Consider the following 23745-nt stretch of genomic DNA (forward strand, 5'->3'; position numbering starts at 1 on the left):
AGTTACTATCTCCAAATTATAACAGATACTAAAATATAGCATGCAACTCTATAGCATAGTGAAAACAATGTCCTCAAAGGGAAAATTTTCCCAAAAGATAAAGCTGAATACCAATTTAAGTTCTTAACAAGGCTACAATACTCTCTTAAAAAGTTAAAACCGACCGGTACTGCATCTGCTGCTCCTCCCAAGCAACTGATTTAAAAGCATTCCATATCTGAGAACTACACGTGGCCTCCAGCAAACCACACAATCAATTCCTGATTTAGACTAGAAAACTAGGCTGCTGCAGAACGAACTTCCTTTATGACGGCACTACAGCAACAAATCATATAGCATTAGAAAATATTTCGGTTCCCACCCAAGAAAATGATATGAAAATAAAAACTGACATCCATCATAACGCCAATATATCATACTGAAAGAGAAACAAAAGGAAGGTACTTCAATGCTACGTAGTTAGGCCAACCAAATACCAACAGCAGCAATGAGTACAGCAAACCGAAAACTTATTAAACCAAGCAAGAATGGAGAGATAAATAATGCCTTGAGATCACTGACAAGAAACATAAATGTCCTACTAGTTATATAAAATACAAATGGACGACAAAAGGAAACATACTGTATGTAGATGTATCAATCTGCTCAGGAAGCTCCTTTATATCCACCTCAAACCTCTCTTGGACCTGCAATAGATTCATTAAGTTGATTAGAGGATAAATCGCGGGACAAAATATGTTCGGAAGTTCTTAATACCAACCTGGTTGAGCACATCAGAATCTGAAGCAGAAGAAACAAACGTAATTGCAAGACCCTTGGTGCCAAACCTACCAGCTCTGCCAACCTGCAATAAGATCAGCTATTATTACACATTAAATTTAAATAGAAGCAAGACTAATATGATAATGCAGACAGATCAAAACTCACCCTGTGCAGGTATGTATCAGCAGAATCAGGCATGTCATAGTTGATGACAATGTTAACACGTTCAATGTCAATTCCCCTTCCAACCAAATCTGTGGCCACAAGAATTCTTTTATGCCCCTCTTTGAAACCCTTGTAGCGAGTTAACCTACAAATCATCAAAAGTGAAACCACATAATATTTAATCAAGGAACATTACCTTCTGGATACTGGAACAGAAAAAGAGGCCTGAGCCAATAAGTAAACATTACACACTCCAGCAAGATGCTAAAACAAGATACCGAAATTTGGGACCACAGGAAATCAATAATACTACATAAACTCAAAAACCAAAAGAAAAAGGAACTATTTTAACTTGACATTTATTTTGCACTCTCTTTTAAGGAGAAAAAAGGAATAAAGCAATAAACAATCATGTCACATTAATGTTCCATAGACCCAAGTGCTAAATCAAAACATTCACTATAACAGAATACACAAAATAAGCAACCAAACCACCATACTTGGAGAACACGACAAAAAACTGCCTCAAAACTTTGGACAAGGATCCTTATACAAGATGGTCCTTAAGTCATTTATTTTACAAGAATATAAAGTTTAGCCAAAGTGTTTCCCATTCAAAATTGGACAAGGTAGCAAGAATGAATCATGATGACATGTGCAAACCTTTCTTCCTGGGACATGCCAGAATGAATGCATATGGATGGAAAATTGCACTCAACAAGTAACTTGTTCAACTCAGCTGCACGGTTCACGCTTTTGACAAAGATAACAACTTGGTTGAAGTCCAAAGCATCAAGAAGGTCATTCAACTTGCGATTTTTCTCCATCTCACTCAATTTGATATAATGCTGTCATTGGAAGCATTTCTTTTAAATAAACATTTAAACAATATCTTAAACAAACAAAATGCCGAGGGAGGACGCGTCAGCTTCATAGCATACCTGTACAAGACCATGAAGGGTCAACTTGGCCTCATCATCAACATAAATTTCCATTGGCTGAAAGGAACAAATGTCACAGTAAATCATATTAGGGAGCTTCGTCAAGCAAATGGAATCCAGTACGATATGAATAATGGATGGACATCCTTGAATTGAGATTCTTGTCCATCTGCCTTGCCTCCTCGCAGATCTGTTACTTAGTATTCTATTACATGACAGACACACACCCCAAACAAGGAAATGCCCAACCCTTCTTACCAACCCACTCTAAGCCCATATCAATAGCCTAAATAGAGAACTGATTAAAATTAAACAAAAATAAAGAATCAGCTCAAACAAATCAACTAATTCAAAAGCCTAAACAGTGCAAACCTATGACTTAACATTAATCTGCCCCATTCAATCTGCATAACCAATGAATGACTAGATGAAGCAACTGCACGCAAGTAGCACCACTGGGAAAGCATATAGAGATGGACCCACCAGTCGTAAAATTTTACAGAACTCTCAGATGAAGCTGGGAAAGAATTAAAAAGATACTAAATTCAAGTAGAATTGGCCATGAAAAATTACATCTTGCATAAATTTCTTGCAAACCGGGCGAATTTCTTTGCTGAGCGTGGCAGAAAACATCATGACTTGTTTATCATGAGGGGTCATCTTGAAAATCTCCTGCACATCTCTCCTCATATCTGCAGAAGTTATGTGGAATAAATACCAGAGGGAATAGCAGCAGTAAATTAAACACTGAAAAAACTAACACTTATCTGGCTTCAGGTCAAGAAAACCATACCAAGTGATTCAAGCATTTTGTCACATTCATCAAGAATGAAATGTCTCACATTCTTCAAAGAAAGATCCTTGTCTCTAGTAAGAGCCAATATCCTTCCAGGTGTCCCAACAACAATGTGGGGGCATTCATTTTTCAGTAGATCTTTGTGAACTTTGATGTTGACACCTCCATAGAAGACAGCAACCTTGATATCAGGCAGATAAGTACTGAACCTCTCAAACTCGTGACAAATCTACAAGAGGACAACAAAATGAGTTGGGACGTATGTCTTATAACAGGAAGCAAACAAAGCAAACTTTTATGAGCACAAAGTTTCCAACAATCGATGCAGATCATTTTCTGACCTGGTAAGCTAACTCCCTTGTATGGCATAAAACAAGGGCAATAACTTGTCCTGGACTAGGTTCAATTTGCTGTAGTGTTGATAGAACAAAAACTGCAGTCTTCCCCATCCCTGATTTAGCTTGGCAAATGACATCCATACCCAATATGGCTTGGGGAATGCATTCATGTTGCACTGGTGTAGAACCAAAGAGAAGTGCATCGAAGGAACCCGTAGTAAGTAAAATATAACCTCCGTGACCCATTTAATTGAAACTTTATGATAGTGGTATATTACCTGCAAAATAATGCAACAAAGGTTCATATAAGAAAAATCGAAAAGCAGCATTTTGCATACAAAGCACCACACACTAGAAATATAGCGTAACAAACAGCCAAAAGAACAAGCCATCTATAAAATTTAACTTCATAACTGTAGCTTTAAAGGTGGAACTGTATATAAAGGCTAACAAATATAAAAAGGGAAGGAGAGTCAAAGATTTGCCTTCAGAAGGGTGCTCAAATCCAGAGTCAACAATGGCCCGAAGAAGCTCTGGTTTCAAAAGGAAGTCCCTGAATCCTGAACTGTGAATGCCAACATAGCCCCTACAAAGACAAAAAAAAAAAAATCAACAAAATTAGAACGACAGCCCCATGGATCATTTACCAATTACCACCGTAAACAAAAGCAGAACAAATTAATATTTTTTCTTTCTCCAACCAAAGGAAAACTAAGTTTGTTTCATAAATATTAAATAGCAGTTGAATAAAGCAAACGGAAAGCGAATATTTGAAATAAAGTCAAACTCACTTCTTGCCGCCCTCGCCATTGACTTTAGCAGTGACAGAGTCAGGGGCTTTCTCTTCTTCTTCCTCGTAATCAAGAAGCTCCTCCTCGTAAGCATCGTTGTCCCTTGTTTCTCCCATTTGTCTACAAAATCCCAATAAAACAACAAAACGTTAGGGCTTCAACAAAAATAGAAGATCGAAAAGTAAATAACCCGAACAAGGGTTTCAAAGAGAGGTAGATTCGGGAGCTTTACCTTTGAGCTTAACTAAAGCAGGGAGAAAATTGAAGGTACTAGGGCTAGGGTTTGTGGTGTCTGCAAAGCAAAAAAGGGTTAGCTCTTTAAATGTGAAAAATATATATATTTTGAGTGTTCGTACTCGTGGCGAGAAAAAGATGGGGATTTTGAGAGAGATCTTTATACACAGCGGAAATTTTATTTTATTTCCCCAAATGCCCTAGCTTCTTTTCATTAATTACCATCTCCTGCGGCTCTGCGCTGGACCTAGATGGCTGCTGACGCTATGGTACATACAAGCCCATTTTGGGCCCAAAATTTTCCCCTTTTAAAGTCGGTATTAAATTATTAATTAAAGGGTAAACTACACTGATGACCAACTATTATTTTTTTATCTTTTAATTACATAATGTTATTAATGTTTACTTAATTATTTAATTTTTCTTATTTTAATCGTTGACTGTTAAATGGAGTTTACATGAAATTAAAAGAAGAATAACCATCATATTAGATATTTAAATCATTAAAATTAAAAAATTATAAATAAAAAATTCCAATAGGTAGTTTATTGGTTGATTGTTTATTTATTTTGAGAATAGTATAAATTTAATATAGTTGAAAACAGAAACAAAACCGGATACGATGATTAATATTGTTTTTTTAATTTATTGATTAATATATTAAATTATTTAATTTTTAAAATAATTATTTAAAAGATTATTTTTTTAATTAAGTAATTCATAATGCATGGAAGAATTATTTATAACATTAAAATTATTTAAAATGGCACTGGGGCACTTCTTGCTAAGCCTTCCCTGTTGCATCAAAATGGCATCTACTTCCTCTTTAGTAATTAGATGTCCTCGCGATGATATTGCTGTTGCAGATGATGCCTCCTTCGACGGAAGCGAACTTGTATTCATTTAACGATGGTGGATTTTGCAGCGGAAGGGAGCATTTGTTTCTCTTTCAATTTTTATGATGAATATCTCCTTCTTGACCAACCTTTGCTCTTGGCTTGCTTCCCAAACAGTGCTTCAGTTATTTGGTGAATCTTGGGCTCGCTTTTAGCTTTCAAGTTGGTCTCTTCCACTAATGGTGTTTGTAGGGGATTTTTTTAAGTAAAGAAGAAGATAAATGAAACAAGAAAAGAAAAGAAAAGATAAATGTTGTATTGTTATGAAAAAGAAATCAAAATTACATGTTAGTATTTTAGTAAATTAAATGACGTGGATTAGTGTAAATGTATTTGTTTTATCGATTTAAACATTCAGATTAGAAATTTTTTAAAGAAAAATGGTTAATGGGTTGAATTTGGTGTATTAAGTGTAATATTTTCGTCCATGTACATTTGAATTTTTCGAACAAATTGATTTAATAAAATTATCCATAATTTACATTAATATCATTTGCATATTGTACTTAATGATTTTTGAATGCAAAACAAAATAATATATCATTGATCTAACATAATAAAATGTGAGTTTGAACCTATTGAAATACGTTTATCCTCCTATTTAAGAGTTGATGAGAAATAATGCTTAATCTTAAGCACTGTTGCAAGATTCCTTTAATGTGTTTACCATATTTGGAGTTAGTCTCATGTTTCTATAAGTGTTAAGTTATCAAAATTAACTCTAAAAGCACTTGTTTTTTATTATATAATTTTACAATATTTTAATCAATTTCAATAATGTTAAGTCAGAGCAATTCAAATGTCACATTTTCCTTGATAATTTTATTGAAATTTTATATTTCAGTATTTTATTCAATTTTGATTTTTTTACTTAAATAAAATATAAGTTCAGTTACAAACACTCCTTTCAACAAGCGTTTCACTTTCACACACTTTTTATCACTTGATTATTATTAATTTTTCATATTACTTAAAAAATATATTTTTGAGTTTCCAACAATTTTAGTTGATGATGCAATCAGATTTATAAATTAATTTCAATATTATACAAGTATTAATATATAAACTGTAATAAAAATAAGAATTAAGACAAATGATATGAAAGAAACTAAACTGGTTAAAAGATTTGATAAATAAGACAATTTAGTAAAGTTGTTAAAAAGATAAAGAGTCTAAAAATATATATGAAAATATGTTTAAAAGTATCATAAATAGGAGATTCTCTCTAAACATCAAAATTTTACGATGGAAAAAAGCGCACTCAATTTTAATCCAATTTAGCTAATTTAAATTCTACTAATAAAATATTTCTTTTGTACTCAATACAAATGACAATAAAAATGGCAAAAGCGCGAAATGGAAACAACTTCTCCAGCAAGTAGTAAGAAAGAAAAAAAAAAAAGGGGGGGAGGGGGAAGACCTGAACTGGAGACTAAAGTTCTTTGTCTTTCTCCTAAACAACTTCTTCGTGAAGTGCTTAAGAATCAAGACACGATAAAAGCACACTTGTTTATATACTGGGTCCATCCCTCTAACTCTAAGCTCACTCCCTAAAACTCACAAATACTTTGCTTTCTCTTTCTCTCACTCCTACTCTGCAAACGCGTTCAAAGTTGCTTCTCTTCTTGTGTCAAACCAATACGCTTTCAGGTTAGCAGATTTTTCTGACAACCCAATTTTCTTTTCAAGTTTAATTTCGTTTGTTTTCTAACCTTGCAATGACCACATTTTGTTTTTGAAGGGGTTTCTGTTTGAAATTAAAATGAGAAACTGGATTTGGGTATTTCGATTTTTATCACATCATGTTAAATTTGATGTTTTATTTTTCTTTTTTCTTTTTTATTTCTGTAATTTGCTAAATTGTCGATTTGATTGTTTGGCTGTATGTGATTTAGCAGAAGATTAAAAGGTTGAATTTGATCTTCTGATTAATAGACACAGGGTTGACAATTAAAGTGAGGCATCATGTTGTTTGTTATGGTCTCTTTAAGGTTATCCAAGCTTTTACCTAAAACAATGCAAGAAGATGAATTTCATACTACTAGTGATAATTGGAATGGATTCTGTTTTGCATCAATTAGGTATATTTCGTACGGTTAAATTACGAATCCTCGATTAGGATGTGGAATGTAAGGATAAGGGCAGAAAATGAAGTCTATATAGTATACATGTTCCATAGAATAAGGGTGGATCGTTTCCATTTTCCTTTGTTATTTTCTACTAAAGAAAAAGAAAAAAAAAGGGTTAAATCACTGTTCTGCTATTAACGATTCTTCAATTTGTTCCGAGAACATGAAGAAGTTACTCCATAAGTTTCGATTGCATGATACATTCTGTTTCCACCATTGTCGAAGCACAAAGCTCTAACCTTTGAAACTAAAGTATGTAGTTTGTTTCTCAGTCCAACTTAGTGCTAATGCATTTTCAAAGATACCATGGCTTGAATTAACTTTTTAGTTCCATTATTTGCTCACCTATTATGGGGCACTTAAATGGCTTGAATTCCATGGGTTGGTAGCAAATTGATGCCTGTAATTTCCCCCTCTGGATAAAATGCTTTTGAGAGGAAATTTACCTAGTATTGTTGCTGAGTATGTTAGTGTTAATCCACCTAGTCGCTGCGGAGGTTGTTGTAAAAGAAAATTAAGGCTTATTTTCAATTGACTAATATAACAGAAGTCTGTGTGCTGATTTCTTAATTTGTTTTCTTTTTCTCTTATGAATATGTTGTGTCTAGTTTTGTTTCAGGAACTTATTGGCTTTCAACCCGAACTGGTTAATTTTCTGAAATATATGGAGTTAGAAGGGAGTGTAAAGGAGACTGTGGTGACACAAGTTAGTGTTGGTGGATTTGACCGACATGTCAAAGCCAGAGATCTGATGAAGTACTTGGAGAATGCAGTTGGCGTTGTCTGGAGGTGTAGACTGAAGACCTCATGGACACCACCAGAATCGTATCCTAATTTCGAAATTACTGACACTTCTGTTATCCAAAGAAAAGATAACTATAAGAAGGTGGAGCCCCATGCCTTTGTTCATTTTGCTTCACCGGAAGCAGTGACTTGGGCTGTGGATGCTGCAGGTCGTACTGAGCTTGCTTTCAACAATCAGCTGTTGAAGGTTAGTTTGGGGCCTGAGAATCCTTATTACTTGAATCGACGGAGGAGGGACACAGCACCCTTTATGCTACCTGATGTCTCCCTGGAGATTGGAGCACTGGCTAGTTGCGATGAATTCTTTGTTGGCTGGAGAGGACCTCCTTCTGGTGTTGAGTTTCTTGTGGATCCATTTGATTGTACCTGCAAATTTTGTTTCTCCAGAGATACAGCCTTCTCGTTCAAAGGCACAAATGAGCGTGCTGTCATAAAGTGTGACTTTAAGGTTGAATTTCTGGTTAGGGAGATCAATGAAGTTAAGCAGTATTCAGAACAGACGGGTTTTGTAGTGCTCTTGCAGCTGGCTTCGTCACCTTGGGTCTGGTATAGAACTGCTGATGACGACTTTGAAAAATCAGTTCCATTTGATCTGTTGGATGATGATGATCAGTGGATCCGGACCACTGATTTTACTGCAAGTGGAGCTATCGGTCGTTGTAATACATACAGAGTCCTAGTCCGTCCTCGTCATGGTTTAAAGCTGAAGAAGGCCATGTATTATCTCAGAGAACGAAGAGTACCAGTGAAAGATCTCAGATCACAACTTAGGATCTGTGATGAACCTTATTTTGGGAGGTCCATGTCTGATCACTTCTATTATACTTACAAGGAAGGGATTCCTTTTGAAATAATGTTTTTGGTTAATGCTGTACTGCATAAAGGCATATTTAATCAGCATCAGCTATCAATGGACTTCTTTAAGCTACTGAGAAATCAATCAATGGAGGTCAATGTGGCTGCACTAAGGCACATCTATTCCTCTAGGCATCCAGTGTATGATGCCTATAAGAGGCTGAAAGATGTTCATGATTGGCTGTTGAAGAATCCCAAACTCTTTAGGAGCCCTCCGCAGTTGGATGATATTGTTGAAATCAGAAGATTGGTCATTACCCCAACCAAAGCTTATTGTCTTCTTCCGGAAGTTGAGCTTTCTAATAGGGTTCTCAGGAAATATAAAGATGTTGCTGATCGGTTTTTAAGGGTCACATTTATGGATGAAGGCATGCAGACAATGAATGCAAATGTGCTCACTTACTATAATGCCGCAATTGTAAGGGATGTGACGTCTACCTCTTTTTCTCAGAAAACGGGAGTATTCAAAAGGGTAAAGTCTATTCTAACAGATGGATTTTACTTGTGTGGTCGCAAATACTCTTTCCTTGCTTTCTCAGCCAATCAATTGAGAGACCGCTCTGCATGGTTTTTCGCTGAAGATGGGAAGATAAATGTGCTTCAAATTATAGGTTGGATGGGGAAGTTTGCAAACCGGAATATTGCTAAATGTGCTGCCAGGATGGGTCAGTGCTTCTCGTCAACGTACGCAACAGTGGAAGTTCCTTCAGGACAGGTTAACATGCACCTTCCAGATATACAGAGGAATGGATATGATTTCTCTGATGGGATTGGCAAGATCACTCCCGATCTTGCAATGGAAGTTGCTCAGAAATTGAAGCTGGACTTGAATCCTCCTTGCGCTTATCAAATTAGATATGCTGGTTGTAAAGGGGTCGTGGCTTGTTGGCCGGAAGAAGGTGATGGGATCCGTCTTTCTTTACGGTCCAGTATGATTAAGTTCTTTTCTCACCACACAACACTGGAAATCTGTTCTTGGACAAGATTTCAGCCTGGCTTCCTGAATAGGCAAATTATTACATTGCTTTCAACACTAGGTGTGCCTGACAAAGTATTTTGGGGAATGCAAAAGTCCATGGTTTCTAAGTTGGACAAAGTCCTTGTGGACACTGATGCAGCATTTGAAGTCGTTATTTCATCATGTGGTGAGCAAGGGCATACTCCAGCAATAATGTTGAGTGCAGGTTTCAAGCCTCAAACAGAACCTCATTTACGAGGAATGTTGACTTGTGTGAGAGCATCTCAACTTTGGGGCCTTAGGGAAAAATCTAGGATTTTTATTCATTCAGGCAGATGGTTAATGGGCGTTTTGGATGAACTAGGTGTACTTGAACAAGGTCAGTGCTTTATCCAAGTGTCAAATCCATCTCTACAAAACTGCTTCCTTAAACATGGTTCTAGGTTTGCTGAAACAAAGAAAAATTTTGAAGTAATTAAGGGGCTGGTTGTCATAGCTAAGAATCCTTGTCTTCACCCTGGAGATGTAAGAATTCTAGAAGCAGTTGATGCCCCTGGTTTACACCATTTGTATGACTGTCTGGTCTTCCCTCAAAAGGGTGAGAGACCCCATACGAATGAAGCTTCTGGAAGTGATCTTGATGGGGACCTTTATTTTGTCACATGGGAAGAGGCTCTTATCCCCCCTAGCAAGAAAAGCTCACAACCCATGCAGTATAACCCTGATGAGCCTCGGGAGTTGCATCGCCCAGTCACTCATAAGGTAACTGTTTGTTCTGTTTTATTATTATCATTGAACTTTTATGAACCTGTGGTTTTCCAGAATTGTTTTTCTCTTATTTCCTTTTTTCCAATTGGCGAATTTCCAGAATTTTTTTTTAATTTCCTTATTCTCAATTGCAAAATATAAGTACCAGCACTTCTTAATAAAACCAACAATTTGTTCCTACAAAACAGTATTGTTTTCTAGTATGGTACTTGGAAGCTAGTATTGAAAGGAATGTTTCTATCATAGACATGCATGTTTGAGCGCCTAACTATCTGTTTTAATGTTATTATTCTTTTATGGTTATATAACCGGCTGTCTTAATGTTGTAATGGCACTATGTTGTTGGGTTGAAACCTGATTGACAGACTGTTTTTGAAATGGTTTTTCTTGTCACTGGTAACTGTTTGTGTTGCTATAATTTCCATAGGGCAATGAGAAAAACTGTGGCGGTAACACTAGGAAGTTCTCAAGTATAACATATTAATAAAACAGGAAAAGCGGGTTTTGGATTTATATCATGGTGAATACCTTATTATAATTTCCTAGTGTGCTAAAGAGGAAAAGAATCCTCAAATGGTAGAAACTGGAGCACAATCGTGGGAATATAATCTTGTATACAATATATCAAAAAGGGGGGTCATCAGTTTATATTCTGATGAATGAACTATTTTTAAGTTCCAAGTAGGTGAAAGACATAATCTTTTGACTCTTTTGTTTCACATTTACTCTACAGGACATAATTGAGTTTTTTTCAAAAAACATGGTGAATGAGCACCTGGGAAGTATCTGCAATGCACATGTGGTTCATTCTGACCTTAGTGACCATGGTGCTTCAGATGAGAAATGTATACATCTCGCAGAGTTAGCGGCTATAGCTGTTGATTTTCCTAAAACCGGGAAGATTGTGTCGATGCCTGCTCACTTAAAACCACAACTTTACCCAGATTTTATGGGTAAAGAGGAGTTCCAGTCATACAAGTCAAACAAAATTCTGGGAAGACTATATCGTGATATCAAAGATGCGTATGACGAAGATGTCTCTGAATCTTCTGGGCTCAATTTTTGTGCTAGTGACATCAATTATGATGCAGATCTTGAAATTACAGGATCCGCTGACTACATAGCTGATGCATGGGCTAAAAAGTGCTCCTATGACGGGCAGCTGATTGGACTACTTAAACAGTACAAAGTTAAGAGGGAAGAGGAGGTCGTAACTGGCCAAATCTGGTCCATGCCCAAATATGCCAGTAAGAAACTAGGGGATTTGAAGGAGAAGCTTGGTCATTCTTATGGTTCCCTCAGGAAAGAATTCAGACAACTTTTTGAGAACATGGATTCCGACTTTGAGCAGCTCAATGAGGATGAGAAGAACAAGTTGTATGAAAGAAAGGCTTCAGCATGGTACCAGGTCACTTACCATCCTGAATGGGTTCAGAAGACGTTAGAGTTCCAGAAGCCTGATGGTGATGAAGGTGTTGTGATGTTAAGCTTTGCTTGGATTGCTGCTGATTACCTAGCTCGAATAAAAGTTAGGCACCAGGGCACTGAAAATCTTGACTTTGCTAAGCCTGTCAACTCTCTAGTAAGGTACCTAGCCGATCGAATATAACCAGTATTTGACTGTTTTGGCAGCAAATTCATTTGCTGGATCCGGCTTCTTGGTCGCAAAGCCACTCTGCCATTTTGAAAGATAAGTTGTAATGTTGGTTTGTAATGCAGTACATCTCTCTTGTTACCCTATTGTTGCTATGACCTATTGTGATTGTTCAAAGATGATTTTCCATGCTTTGTATGAAAGTAATATTTTTCAATTTTCTTGCTTTGCTTGAATATAATCATGGTCTTGTCTCAGTAAATGGATTAGCAAGTGGTTTTGGTCCCTCCAGTATAACCGTTGCTCATTGTAAGTTCTGCTTATTGTGATCCTTCAAAGGCTATGGATCAAGAGGCTGCCCTGCCTGTCTCAATCATTATTGACCCTTTCTTTTGGTCTTAAGTTTCATTTTTACATGCTTTGTTCTATTTAGGTTCTTTATTATCGATGAGATCAATAATAAAATATTTCTTCTTATAGCATATTCATTTGACCCATCCTAGCATTTTGCCTTCTCATTTGTCTCTACCCAAAAGCTTTTAAAAGGAGAAGAACAAAGCAAAGAAAGAGATTTGGAATCTTGACATTTAATACCTCTTAAATTCTTTGTCTTTGATTCACATGCTCCAATATCCAAGCAAAGAATGACTTTAAATGCATTGCTAAACCCAGTTTTGTTGGATTACCCTTTTTTTTTTTGGGGGGGGGGGGGTTGTTACGAATCATGCACGCTACCTGTAATAAACAACATTAACGTTTAGAAAAAAAAACCTTAAAGGCCTATCCTTGTGCATGTAAAATGTTCCAAATGTTAACATCTGGACTTTAAAGTCTTAACGTTTAAATTCCAGCAATTCCGGTTTTTATATATTTATTTAAAAAATTCATACATTGCTTCGGGCAAAGTGTTTACCGGGAAGCAAAGTTGGGAACTGATTCCTACTTTAAATGCATATGAATATTTTTCTTCACACTTCTATACTAAAGAAAGCAATTCTAATTATAATTTTGAACAACATGCCACATCAAAATCTCTCCCCTGGAGTTCATCCATTAAGCTGTCTTTAAGGCAATCACCCAAAAGCTTTTCTCTTTTGCTCTTTTTAGAAAAGTTCATATTGTGGGTGTATTTTTACTCATCTTTTTAGGAATTCGCTGGTCAAACAATGACGCAGGAGGAGCAGAAACATTTGCTGCATGGGACACTTTCTGCAACAATATATGGGATAGAAGAGCTACCATTTGGATGTAGAGAGAATTTTTGCCTCCAGGTAAACCTGTACATATTTAGGGACTATTTATTAGAGCTGCATTAAAATTATATCATGTCTGGAATAATTTCTCATATCTCATGTTATCCATTCTTTTCATTTTAGTTTAAACTATATCCGTTCTAACATATTCGAATTTAACTGTAAGAGAATGGTCCTTTAAATTTACATAATACGAAGATATTACAATGTCTTGATCACGATATTACAGTGATTTATAGCACGAACACATTCTTAACTGTTTGATTACCTTGTGTTAATGTTGAATGTAAACAAAACTAATGGACTTTTTTATTTTTATTTCTAAAGGAATTAAATCCTCGTCCTATTGTTTTCTTTAAATGTAGGGGACGATGACTGCAAGCAAGTTCCAGAAAAAATGTCTCGCCACATTCAAGAGAACGGTGCGATACCTGCCATACTCTTCCACCTTTCACTCATCTCACATGCTCTGAAACATTCCAATAACTTCTTTTGCAGGCCTTAGGTCCACAGCTGTATGCTACGGTTGATCTAGACAAAGCCAGGGTTGCCCGAACAGGAGTTGTAAGACACAAGCCATCTTCACCCCAATGGAACGAGACCTTCCGCATATATTGTGCCCATTTGATCTCACATGTTATATTCACTGTAAAGGATAACAGTCCCATAGGAGCAGTGCTAATAGGCCGAGCTTATTTGCCTGTCAAAGATATTATTGTAGCCAATGGGGATACCGTGATTCGCTATCTTAAAATACAGGATGAGGAGCGCAAGGCACTACCTGGACAGCCCCAAATCCATGTTGCATTGCAGTTTCGAAGTGTTAGCCAGGAGGAAAGTTGGGGTGTGGGAATTAAAACCCCGGGTTTTGAGGGAGTTCCTTACACTTTCTTTCGACAGCGACAGGGCTGCAAAGTTACTCTGTATCAAGATGCCAATATCTCCGATGGTTTCAAGCCTGACATACCTGGGATGACTTATGACCCTCGTAGATGTTGGGAAGACATCTATGATGCAATTAATAAGGCCAAACACTTCATTTATATAACCGGTTGGTCTGTTTACACTGAGATAACTTTGATAAGGGATCCAAAGAAAGAAAAGCCTGGAAGTGATGAAACACTTGGGAACCTGCTTTTGAAGAAGGCCAAGGAAGGGGTGAAAGTTCTTTTGCTTGTTTGGGATGATAGAACTTCCATTGAGTTGCTGAAACAGGAAGGCTTGATGTCAACCCATGACGAAGAAACATCGGCCTATTTTCGGTTTAGGGGAGTGCATTGCGTTTTATGTCCTCGTAATCCTGATAATAAACGAAGCTTTGTTGAGGGCATTAAAATTGCTACCATGTTTACTCACCATCAGAAGACACTTATAGTTGATAGCGAAAACCCGAACCCGGGAGAGAAGCGAACGGTTGTCAGTTTTATTGGCGGTATTGATCTTTGTGACGGAAGATATGATACGCAAGATCATCCTTTATTTGATACATTGAAAGACATCCATCATGATGATTTCCATCAGCCAAACTTCAATTACTCATCAATCGAGAAAGGCGGTCCGAGGGAGCCTTGGCATGATATTCATTGCAAACTAGAAGGTCCGGTTGCTTGGGATGTCCTTTACAATTTCGAACAAAGGTGGTTAAAACAAGCTGTGTGTAGGAAACATCACCTGTTTTCTACGAAGAAGATAGAAGAAATGACAGTCCGACCACCAAAGAACCTGCCTTTAGATCACAGTGAAACATGGTGTGTCCAGTTGTTTCGATCCATTGATAACGGGGCGGTTGTTGGCTTTCCTGAAAATGTTAAGATAGCACATCAATATGGCCTTCTAAGTGGAAAAAACACCATCATTGAACGAAGCATTCAAGATGCATATATCAATGCAATTCGCCGAGCAAAGAACTTCATTTACATTGAAAACCAATATTTCCTAGGAAGCTCCTTTGGTTGGAACTCTGAGGACGTCAAGGATGAAGATATTGCTGCTTTAAATCTCATACCAAAAGAACTCTCCCTAAAGATTGTAAGTAAAATTAAAGCAGGCGAGAGGTTTTCAGTGTACATTGTGATTCCAATGTGGCCTGAAGGCATACCAGAGAGTGGTCCTGTCCAGGCAATCTTAGATTGGCAAAGGAGAACCATTCAAATGATGTATCGTGATGTTGCTCAAGCCCTTCACAATGAGGGCAATCCCCGAGACTATTTGACATTTTTCTGCCTTGGGAACCGGGAGAAAGAAAACAAGAGTGGAGAGTACTTACCTAATGAGAAACCAGACCCTAATTCAGATTATGGGAGAGCTCAACAGTCACGCCGATTTATGATCTATGTTCATTCAAAGATGATGATTGGTATGTAATGAACTTATCATAGTTTTATTTTAGCAGAAATCTCTCAACCTTTTTATTTATTTAATTTTCCCATTTGAACATGTTTATAGCTTCTTGTTCTTCTCAGTTGATGATGAGTACATAATCATTGGCTCTGCCAACATCAATGAGAGATCAATGGCTGGTTCAAGAGACTCTGAGATTGCAATGGGGGCATTTCAACCATATCATTTAGCTACTAAGCAACCGGTTAGGGGTCAGATATATGGTCTTCGTATGGCTCTTTGGAAAGAACATCTCGGTCAGCGCCATGACTCTTTCGCTACTCCAGAAACCGAGAAATGCATCCAGGAAGTGAATTCTATTGCTGAAAGAAACTGGGTTTTGTACTCAAGTGAAACACTGGAGGAGGATCTGCCGGGTCACCTGCTTCGCTACCCCATTAATGTTGGAGAAGATGGCTCAGTTTCATCCCTTCCAGGGGCTGAAAATTTTCCAGACACCAATGCTCCCGTCCTTGGAAGCAAATCAAACATCCTTCCTCCAATAGTAACTACTTAGTTTCATAGCTGCCAATACAGGATTTGATTGAAAAATATTTGTAGCCATGTATGCTATCTAACTTCATTATTTCAGCAAAAGAAGCTCTCAAGTTAAACCTTTTAAGGAATCGGAACGGATTTATATATTTAATAATATATATTATATTTTCAAAATTTAGGAAAAAATAGTATATACTAAAAGGTAACCGACTTCGAGGATAAGATTTTAAAGAAATTTACAATTTCACGCCATTCAATAAAACTAGAAAACAGATTAATTTAGGAGGCAACAAAGGAGAACTGAAGGAGAGCCCTTTGGTAACTGAAGGAGCTGGAAACCAAGGTCTTTCCAGTAACAAGATTTACGTTTTAATCACGAAATATCCGTATCCATTTCTAAACATGCCGTTTTCAAGGTCTTCTTTCTTTTCAGAAAACCCTTTCTTTTTTCCTTGTTTCATTTTCTAGGAAAAAGTCCGGGGTAAAGATTTTGAAAAAGAAAAGCAAAAAGTATTGATTTTTTTTAACCTTGCAGGAATTTTAATCTTTTCTTTCCTGGAATTTTGGTTTTGCTTTGGGGATTTTAGATGCAATCTTCTGGTTACCTTCCCACTTGGGTCTCTGCCCTTCTTGCTTGCATGGGGTCAGTTCTTCTTCTTCATATTTTTTTTACTGCAAGGAGAAAAAGTTTGAGTGGATATTATCACATTTAGCTCTTAGCTCTCTTGGTTATAAAACAATGTTGTCAATGCTTTGTTTGTGTAGTTCAAGTTTGCTTTTATCTTTAAGTATAGAATCTTTGGGCTATGTTTAGTGCTTACTTGTTGTGTAAGCGAGCTATAAGATGAGACGTACGGAGGGAAGGGGGAAACGGTTTTAGGGGACTTTTTCGATTTTGGGGGGCATTCTTTGCTTGAAGCATTGGATAGCTGATTGCATGACACAAGAGATTTTGTTTTGCTTTTGGGATTTGAGGTTCCACGGGAGCTATGAACCCTAGGTGTTGTTTATTACCTCAGACTGAGAGATGTTTTGGGAAGAAACCATTTTGTTCGTTTGTTTTCTTTTCTGGAGCTTATTTACGTGCTCTAACACACTGGCTGATGGACACATTCAAGGCTAAATGCAAAGCTCTCTTCAGTGTGAGAGACTACTTTTTCCTTTTTATGTTTCTCTGTATTGAAACTTTAGTAAAATGGGCTTAAGTGATTTTTGTAATTGCATTTAGTTCCTGCACAAATATGATCCTCTACATGTTGGAGATTAAGCTGGTGTAATTTGCATAATTTACCTTCCCTGCATTTATGTATTAGGGAAAATGGGCTTGATTTATATTTGCATGTTTGCTTTTAGTTACTGCACAAATTTGATCCCCTACTCATTGGAGATTAAGCCTAGATATCGCCCCTTCGCCACCAAAGGTTTAGCTGTTTGCCTGGCGTAATTTGCATTATTCACCTGCCCTGTGGTCATATTTGTAGTTCATGTCATCTAGACTCAGGAAAATGATTGATATGTCAATGTCACTATGTTTCATGTGCAACCACTCATTGATTATCTTCAACATCACACATTTTGAAGCTTCCCTTTTTTTTTCAATTATTCTCAGATTTTTATATTATTATGGCTGCAAAATTGATGGCTTTTTCTTCCAGCTGGTAGATTTAAGGATTAAGTTGTTATAGTTGATACTTGATACCAATCATGCACTTGGTTAATCCTGGTTTGTAACAGAGCAGAGGTTGTTTTGGGTGCTTCATTGCGGTGGATGATCCATCTAAGCGTCTAAAGATTCGAGGCCGGAAAGCAAAGAGATCTAGCTGTTCTGAGGATTTCTGGAATAGCAGTGGGTGCGAGATGGAACATAGTGGAGTCCAGTCCCAGGGAAGCATTTCATCAACCAACGCATCTAATCTCGATCCTTCTGGCAGCACAAGTCATCCTTCTGAATTTGTAAATCATGGCAAGTTCACCTATGTTAGCTTCTATATGCTACTAAACAAAGTTGAATAGCATCCCCTTGTTTCATTTATTTTCATGTGATATTGCAAGTTTGTAGCAGCATTATAGCGAATGTACCGGAAACATCTGCCTACCGTTGGATAATCATATTGGTGAGGTAAATTTTCTCAAGATGACAATTTTGCTTGCAGGCCTTCTTCTTTGGAGCCAAACAAGGCAACAATGGCTTGGAAATAATAAGTCCGAGAAACGGGTGCAACCTCGGCAACCCACGATAAGGTTCTTAACTTTAGTTGTTCTTAATTTAAAAGTATAGAACATTAACTCCAACACATAGGAGAGGGAACTTGAAGCCCAGACCTTAACCCTCTTAAGGAGAGGATAACAACCATTAAGCCAAGTTTTAGTTGTTTCAACCACTCTTTACAACTTTACATGTTAAAAACAGGGCTTTTTCATTTTTATTCTTTTTTTTAAAGACCTATATCCTGGTGGTGCTTATTATCTACACCATTTTATTGCAGTTGGAATACAATCTACGAGAGTTTACATGGGAACTATAAGTCATTTCCGCACCCAATCCCCCTTCCTGTAAGTTTTATATGCCTATTTTCTTATGCTTATTAGAAACTATATATATCCTCCTCGTACTGTTCCTCAAGCCTTGTCGTGTTAACTGTGACAGGAGATGGTGGATTTCCTAGTTGATGTTTGGGAGCAAGAGGGCTTATATGGTTAAAGCAGGATGATGCAAAACTAGAGAAAGGAAATATATTTTTCCCCATAAATTATCGAGATTGCCTATTTACTTATCCTCTTCTCTGTATTATTCTTGCATACGCTATAGTTTTCAAGTCCTTTCAAATTGGCAAGAAAAAGATGCAAATATCCCACTATTTCTATATCAACTTCTTGGCCTCTTTGCTGATAGTTAACAAATGGACTGTCGTTTGTGCGTTTTTGTCTTTTTAGTTACAAGAAACAAGATGCCATCAATAACCCATTTAAAGGGAGCTGGGTCTAGCCCACTATCTCAAAACTTGGAAACAGTTGCCCTATGCAAATGTTAGGCTCAAAACATTAATAGCACCTCTTGCCTGTGGGTTCCTTTGTCACAAAAACAATCGGCCCCAGTTGTATTACAATGCACATGCACCACACCACAACTGCATATACTTTACATATATAAAAGACAAACTCCAAAATTACAAATATCATAATCTAATATACATAAAAAAAAAAAAGGTTTTTGAAGGTTAATCTTAAGCTGTCTCAAAGGTGTGGTATTTTCGTGTGGGGAAGCCATAGGAAATTTCTTGATAACCACCAGACAATCAGACCTTAAATTCAACTAAAGCAACTTGAATTGACTAAATGTGTTTCACATTTAACTTAATAATGAGCATATTAACCTAATGTTGTAACACATAATATAATGTCCTATATTTTAATTAATATTCTAAAAGATCAGTTTCAAAAGTAATAGTAAATGAAAGTTTCGAGAATACTTTCACAACCGTGTTTAAACTGGAACTTGCTAATGAAGTCACTGTTTCTGGAAGCATGCATCGAATTTGACAACCAAATTTAAAGAAAAGATGGCTTGTTCATCCTCCAGCATACAAAGTGGGCGTTGTTGGGCCCCACTATTTCCCCCATCCTTTACTCGTATCTTTTCCTTGCCCCCCTTTCAAACAAAACAAATGGTCAGCCTTTTTTTTTCTTCCTTTTACCACGTACATCATTGAGCCAAAGAACCCGGTGTCAAGTTGTCTTTTCTTTCAACAACCCCTGTTCCTCTTTTATGCTTTTCTTTTTCTTTAATACCATTAGCATTTTATGATTAACTTTATATCATTAAATTTTAAAATTAATTTCTTTTCAATTATCACGTCCCATTTTATATTTTGTGTCATTTATATTTGCTTTTTTTATATATAAAAAATTAATATGATAAAAACAGTGAAATAGAATAAATATAGATTGAAACTGGGAGGTTTCACGTATTGAATGAAGAGAAGTGAGTAGGTAATTCCCTCACCTTAATTAATGCACCCCAAAAAATAAAAAAAATAAATGGAGAAAGCAAGTGGTTGATGATAATAGATTAGTCAAATGGAGAATATGCACATTACATGATGAGTTGGGCACATTTAGAAGTAGTAGTGATAAGAAGATAAAGAAAGACTTGGGGATGGTCCTTGCTCCTTTTATAATTTAATAGTGTCCCTCATGGATATCATGGAAGATTTTTAGTCCAAGTGGTTGGTTTCAACTTTCAACTTTAAACATTAAAATCAATTTTAAAATAATAACAACCTAGGAAAATAATTAATGCTATATATTTGTTAATTATTTATGCTTATACTAATGCAAGTGATATGCAACTTTAGAGGGAAAAAATTAATTAAATTACAAAAGAAAGGGAACCTTAATCTTTGGTCAAAAGCGTATATTTACGTTCACTAAAAATCAATGAACCTGGGAAGAATAATCTATGCATCTGCCTGTGATAAACTCAAATGATGCATATATATATATATATATTTATGTGTATGCAGTAACCTAGAAATAATATTTATACTTTTCATGTGTACACAGTAACCTAGAACTGGGGTAGATTCAAAGGTTCCGTAGTTATCATTAGTATATACACTAACCTAGAAACTTGGGTCATTAGGTAAAATGGAAGTATTACATTTTGATCCCGTTAAAATTAATAATTAAATTTAGATCCGTTTAATACAAAATTCTACACATAATTCAAATGGAAGGACGTCGTTTTCCTTGTATATGGCTGATTTGACATTCCAGAATGAACAATGAACCTATCCATTTTCTTGCATTCCTTGCTTCTTAATGGTTAAAATTAACATATATATGGAAAAAAAGTTTTATATATTCAAATCATAATAACCAATAATTAAATTTTGAGAATGGGAAAATAGTTGTTGTCATCTCTCAAACCCTGCCTGCTAAACTATGAATTTCATCTTATCTCATCAATTGGTTTTTTATGTATGTTTTACACTAATCAATAATACCGATATTTTTCCAAGTCAAAATGTTCATATTTGAGAAGTGCCATTGCCTATGAGGGGCAGGGTTGGACTGCCGTTGGAGGTGGGGCAGATTATGTTTCAAATGGTATAGCTAAAAATATTTTCTAGGATTATTCTATTTATTAAATATATTGAAATTAATATAAAGTTTATCAATAAATGCACTTGGTACAATATAGTTATTATAACTAATGTCTAAATTCTAAAATATCTTTATTTTTTGGTGACTAATTATCTCAAAAAAATTTAATTTATAAAATAATTCATACTTTTTTATGTTTGAAAAACTGTGGATTAATATTCCTAGTGTCATGTGTGGTTGAAATTTAAGATATGGGAAATGTATGTATGTGGCCATCAATCTTTTCTATTGCCCACATACATTGCAATTTGCAAGTTGATATATTATAGGACAACTAGTGGTGCTTTTTTTTTTTTTTCTCATTAATATTAAAAATTCTATTTCCATAAATTATTAAGTCCCTCTTTTTTTCTTTAATAACGCTTTCCCCGTTTCACGTCCTTCTCATGGACCTCACTATTTGGTTTTTATCACCAAAATTTTCATGTATAAATATTGAAAATAAATGTGTAGGGTAGTACGGGGTCCTTACCAAATCTTTTCGTATTATTTTCTTGGTCCACTGAGTTAGTGACAACACGTAATATACATTTTTATATATAATATTAATTGCTCTAATTTCTTCGATAATGCAATGCATATGAGTTGGGTTTAGCTCTGCGTAATTATGGGTGTCATTTCTTTTATGCTATTATTATTAATGTCCTTAATTCATGGGGGGATTCATCTCTGGACACACAACTGGATCCGTCAAAAGGTTTGTATAAAATTCCAACTTGAACCTATAATTATATATGAATGCATATGCAAATGAAGATTGGGAGATTAGCAAAAGCTGCTAGCAATTATATTTATATATATATATATAATGAAATGCATGCATACACGTGCATTTCTGGATTTCATGAGTTGGAAGAGACAACTTGTAATTAAAAGATTTTTATTTAATTTTCATTGATTTCGAGTTGAGCTTGTTTAACCTAGCTAATTAAGCCTAATAATATAATATAATAATAACAAAAATAAGCTACCACATATTAAATCATGTTTGGCAATGAAGTAATATTAATTAATATGTTTAAAATTAACTAATAGCCTTGCATGCGGTATTTTCCAAGTTGCAATTATTTATTTTCCTTCTTCAGTTTACAAGTTACAACCATAAATATATGCTTAAAATTAATTCAATTGAAAATATAAATAAATTAATAACCGAAATAATTCGAATCTAAAATTTATGCAGTAAAAGTAGAGACCTAAACATAATAAAAGTTACAATTATTATTATTTTTGGACCATAATAAAATGTTAGAATTCAAAGTGATTATGAAATAATTAAATTCAAAAGTTATATCATATACAGAGGTGAATCTAGGGGCTGGAAGGGTCCAAGTCCCTTAAATTGAAAATTGTTATTTATGTTTTTTAGAAATTTTAAAATTTAAAATTAATAAATGTAAAATTACACTTTGACCCTAAATTATAAAAATTAATTTAATCATTTAAAATTAAAAAATATAGACTGTTAACAATTAAAATTCTATTTCGGTCCCAAAAGAATTTCCTAACTTTGCTCTGATCATAACAAATCAATATATTTGAAGCATGTCCTAAGACAATACATGTTTTTGTTATATGCATGGTATATGATAACAACAACAATACAAATATTTTAAACATGTTTTAAAACAAAATTATTGGAATTCAACGCCAAATGATTTTAGCAATTGGGTTGATTTCTCTTAATTTTATTGATAAAAAGTATTTAAAGTATTTTAATTAAATTCTTAATGTGTCATATTAATTAAGTTATTGTGATGTAAAATATATTTAAAGTAAATGGATTAAATTTAAGGATAGCAATGAAGGGATGAAGATGAATACATGTCGTCAAATATTTTATATGTGCCCACCTCAATTTCATTTATGCTGGTATATTTGAAACAAACCATCCAAGGTCTTGAGCAAATCCTCAGAATGTGGCAAACCAAGGCTTCCTCGCCTGCCCAGTTCTGTTGATTGATCTGCAACAAATTATCACTTTCCCATTCAACTTTTCTAAGCCCCATTTCCTAGACAATTTCCAGACCGTCTGCTAATGCGGATTCTCTATACTCGCTATTTAAAAAAATCCGTCTCACACCTGCATTTCAGTAGAAAAAACAAAACTCCATTTAGGGCAGACCTAATCGAAATACATTAGACAATTCAAAATTTGTCATTCTTAATTAAATTATAAACACGTGTCTATCTGCAACGTTAACAGCATGAATTTATTGTGTTAAAAAGAAAGAAAATATTATCTCAAAATTAATTGACATGTTTGTTTTTATCGCTTCAAATTCAAGTTATCTATAAGGTAAGTACACACATGTTTACAATTTAATTAACATATTTTAAATATGCTTCAATAAAAATAATATATTTTAAATATGCTTCACATCATACACCTAAAATGATGATTTGACGGAAAGTCTT

General features: G+C 35.4%; 4 protein-coding genes across 9 annotated transcripts; 3 read left to right on the forward strand and 1 right to left on the reverse strand.

The window, feature by feature from the left end:
* Window positions 1-26: 26 nt before the first annotated feature.
* LOC105769340 (DEAD-box ATP-dependent RNA helicase 15) lies at window positions 27-4183 on the reverse strand. 2 transcript variants are annotated; one of them, XM_012589895.2, is made up of 12 exons: window positions 4026-4183; window positions 3794-3913; window positions 3488-3588; window positions 3006-3178; window positions 2662-2893; window positions 2442-2560; window positions 1869-1925; window positions 1591-1775; window positions 928-1072; window positions 761-844; window positions 623-686; window positions 27-315 (listed from the first exon to the last, which is right to left on the reverse strand). In XM_012589895.2, the coding sequence occupies exons 2-12, from the start codon at window positions 3907-3909 to the stop codon at window positions 305-307; spliced, it is 1287 nt and encodes a 428-aa protein (XP_012445349.1). In that variant the 5' UTR covers window positions 3910-3913; window positions 4026-4183; the 3' UTR covers window positions 27-304. The 2 variants fall into 2 exon arrangements, with proteins under 2 accessions (XP_012445349.1, XP_012445350.1); XM_012589896.2 differs by lacking the exon at window positions 4026-4183 and having other exon boundaries at window positions 3006-3280; window positions 3794-3826.
* A 2108-nt stretch (window positions 4184-6291) lies between these two features.
* LOC105767380 (RNA-dependent RNA polymerase 6) lies at window positions 6292-12248 on the forward strand. 2 transcript variants are annotated; one of them, XM_012586887.2, is made up of 3 exons: window positions 6292-6573; window positions 7661-10431; window positions 11171-12248. In XM_012586887.2, exons 2-3 carry the CDS (start codon window positions 7717-7719, stop codon window positions 12044-12046), a joined length of 3591 nt encoding a protein of 1196 aa, XP_012442341.1. In that variant the 5' UTR covers window positions 6292-6573; window positions 7661-7716; the 3' UTR covers window positions 12047-12248. The 2 variants fall into 2 exon arrangements, with proteins under 2 accessions (XP_012442341.1, XP_012442342.1); XM_012586888.2 differs by having other exon boundaries at window positions 7672-10431.
* A 155-nt stretch (window positions 12249-12403) lies between these two features.
* On the forward strand, window positions 12404-16285 carry LOC105767382 (phospholipase D alpha 1). Of its 2 annotated transcripts, none has more exons than XM_012586889.2 (4): window positions 12404-13302; window positions 13650-13706; window positions 13783-15640; window positions 15747-16285. In XM_012586889.2, exons 1-4 carry the CDS (start codon window positions 13198-13200, stop codon window positions 16178-16180), a joined length of 2454 nt encoding a protein of 817 aa, XP_012442343.1. In that variant the 5' UTR covers window positions 12404-13197; the 3' UTR covers window positions 16181-16285. The 2 variants fall into 2 exon arrangements, with proteins under 2 accessions (XP_012442343.1, XP_012442344.1); XM_012586890.2 differs by having other exon boundaries at window positions 15730-15913.
* Window positions 16286-16429: 144 nt separating this feature from the next.
* LOC105767383 (uncharacterized) lies at window positions 16430-19062 on the forward strand. Of its 3 annotated transcripts, XM_052630506.1 has the most exons (6): window positions 16435-16577; window positions 16697-16804; window positions 17901-18124; window positions 18315-18402; window positions 18648-18714; window positions 18809-19062. In XM_052630506.1, the coding sequence occupies exons 2-6, from the start codon at window positions 16749-16751 to the stop codon at window positions 18860-18862; spliced, it is 489 nt and encodes a 162-aa protein (XP_052486466.1). In that variant the 5' UTR covers window positions 16435-16577; window positions 16697-16748; the 3' UTR covers window positions 18863-19062. The 3 variants fall into 3 exon arrangements, with proteins under 3 accessions (XP_012442349.2, XP_052486466.1, XP_012442345.2); XM_012586895.2 differs by lacking the exon at window positions 16697-16804 and having other exon boundaries at window positions 16430-16577; XM_012586891.2 differs by lacking the exons at window positions 16435-16577; window positions 16697-16804 and adding an exon at window positions 16821-17303 and having other exon boundaries at window positions 17896-18124.
* Window positions 19063-23745: the final 4683 nt, after the last annotated feature.

The sequence above is a fragment of the Gossypium raimondii genome, chromosome 5, assembly GCF_025698545.1.
Source record: "Gossypium raimondii isolate GPD5lz chromosome 5, ASM2569854v1, whole genome shotgun sequence".
NCBI classification, from domain to species: domain Eukaryota; kingdom Viridiplantae; phylum Streptophyta; class Magnoliopsida; order Malvales; family Malvaceae; genus Gossypium; species Gossypium raimondii.

Excerpts from the sequence above, each read along its gene's own strand:
- LOC105767383 (XM_012586891.2), top strand. The coding sequence starts at position 17,151 with ATGAACCCTAGGTGTTGTTTATTACCTCAGACTGAGAGATGTTTTGGG. Across the intron at positions 18,125-18,314 it reads TTCTGAATTTGTAAATCATG|GCCTTCTTCTTTGGAGCCAA; the intron begins GCAAGTTCACCT and ends TTTTGCTTGCAG. Across the intron at positions 18,403-18,647 it reads CCTCGGCAACCCACGATAAG|TTGGAATACAATCTACGAGA; the intron begins GTTCTTAACTTT and ends ATTTTATTGCAG.
- LOC105767382 (XM_012586889.2), top strand. The coding sequence starts at position 13,198 with ATGACGCAGGAGGAGCAGAAACATTTGCTGCATGGGACACTTTCTGCA. Across the intron at positions 13,707-13,782 it reads TCGCCACATTCAAGAGAACG|GCCTTAGGTCCACAGCTGTA; the intron begins GTGCGATACCTG and ends CTTCTTTTGCAG. Across the intron at positions 15,641-15,746 it reads TCATTCAAAGATGATGATTG|TTGATGATGAGTACATAATC; the intron begins GTATGTAATGAA and ends TGTTCTTCTCAG.
- LOC105769340 (XM_012589895.2), bottom strand. The coding sequence starts at position 3,909 with ATGGGAGAAACAAGGGACAACGATGCTTACGAGGAGGAGCTTCTTGAT. Across the intron at positions 1,073-1,590 it reads GGCATGTCCCAGGAAGAAAG|GTTAACTCGCTACAAGGGTT; the intron begins GTTTGCACATGT and ends GATGATTTGTAG. Across the intron at positions 845-927 it reads CTGATACATACCTGCACAGG|GTTGGCAGAGCTGGTAGGTT; the intron begins GTGAGTTTTGAT and ends ATCTTATTGCAG.
- LOC105767380 (XM_012586887.2), top strand. The coding sequence starts at position 7,717 with ATGGAGTTAGAAGGGAGTGTAAAGGAGACTGTGGTGACACAAGTTAGT. Across the intron at positions 10,432-11,170 it reads ATCGCCCAGTCACTCATAAG|GACATAATTGAGTTTTTTTC; the intron begins GTAACTGTTTGT and ends TTTACTCTACAG.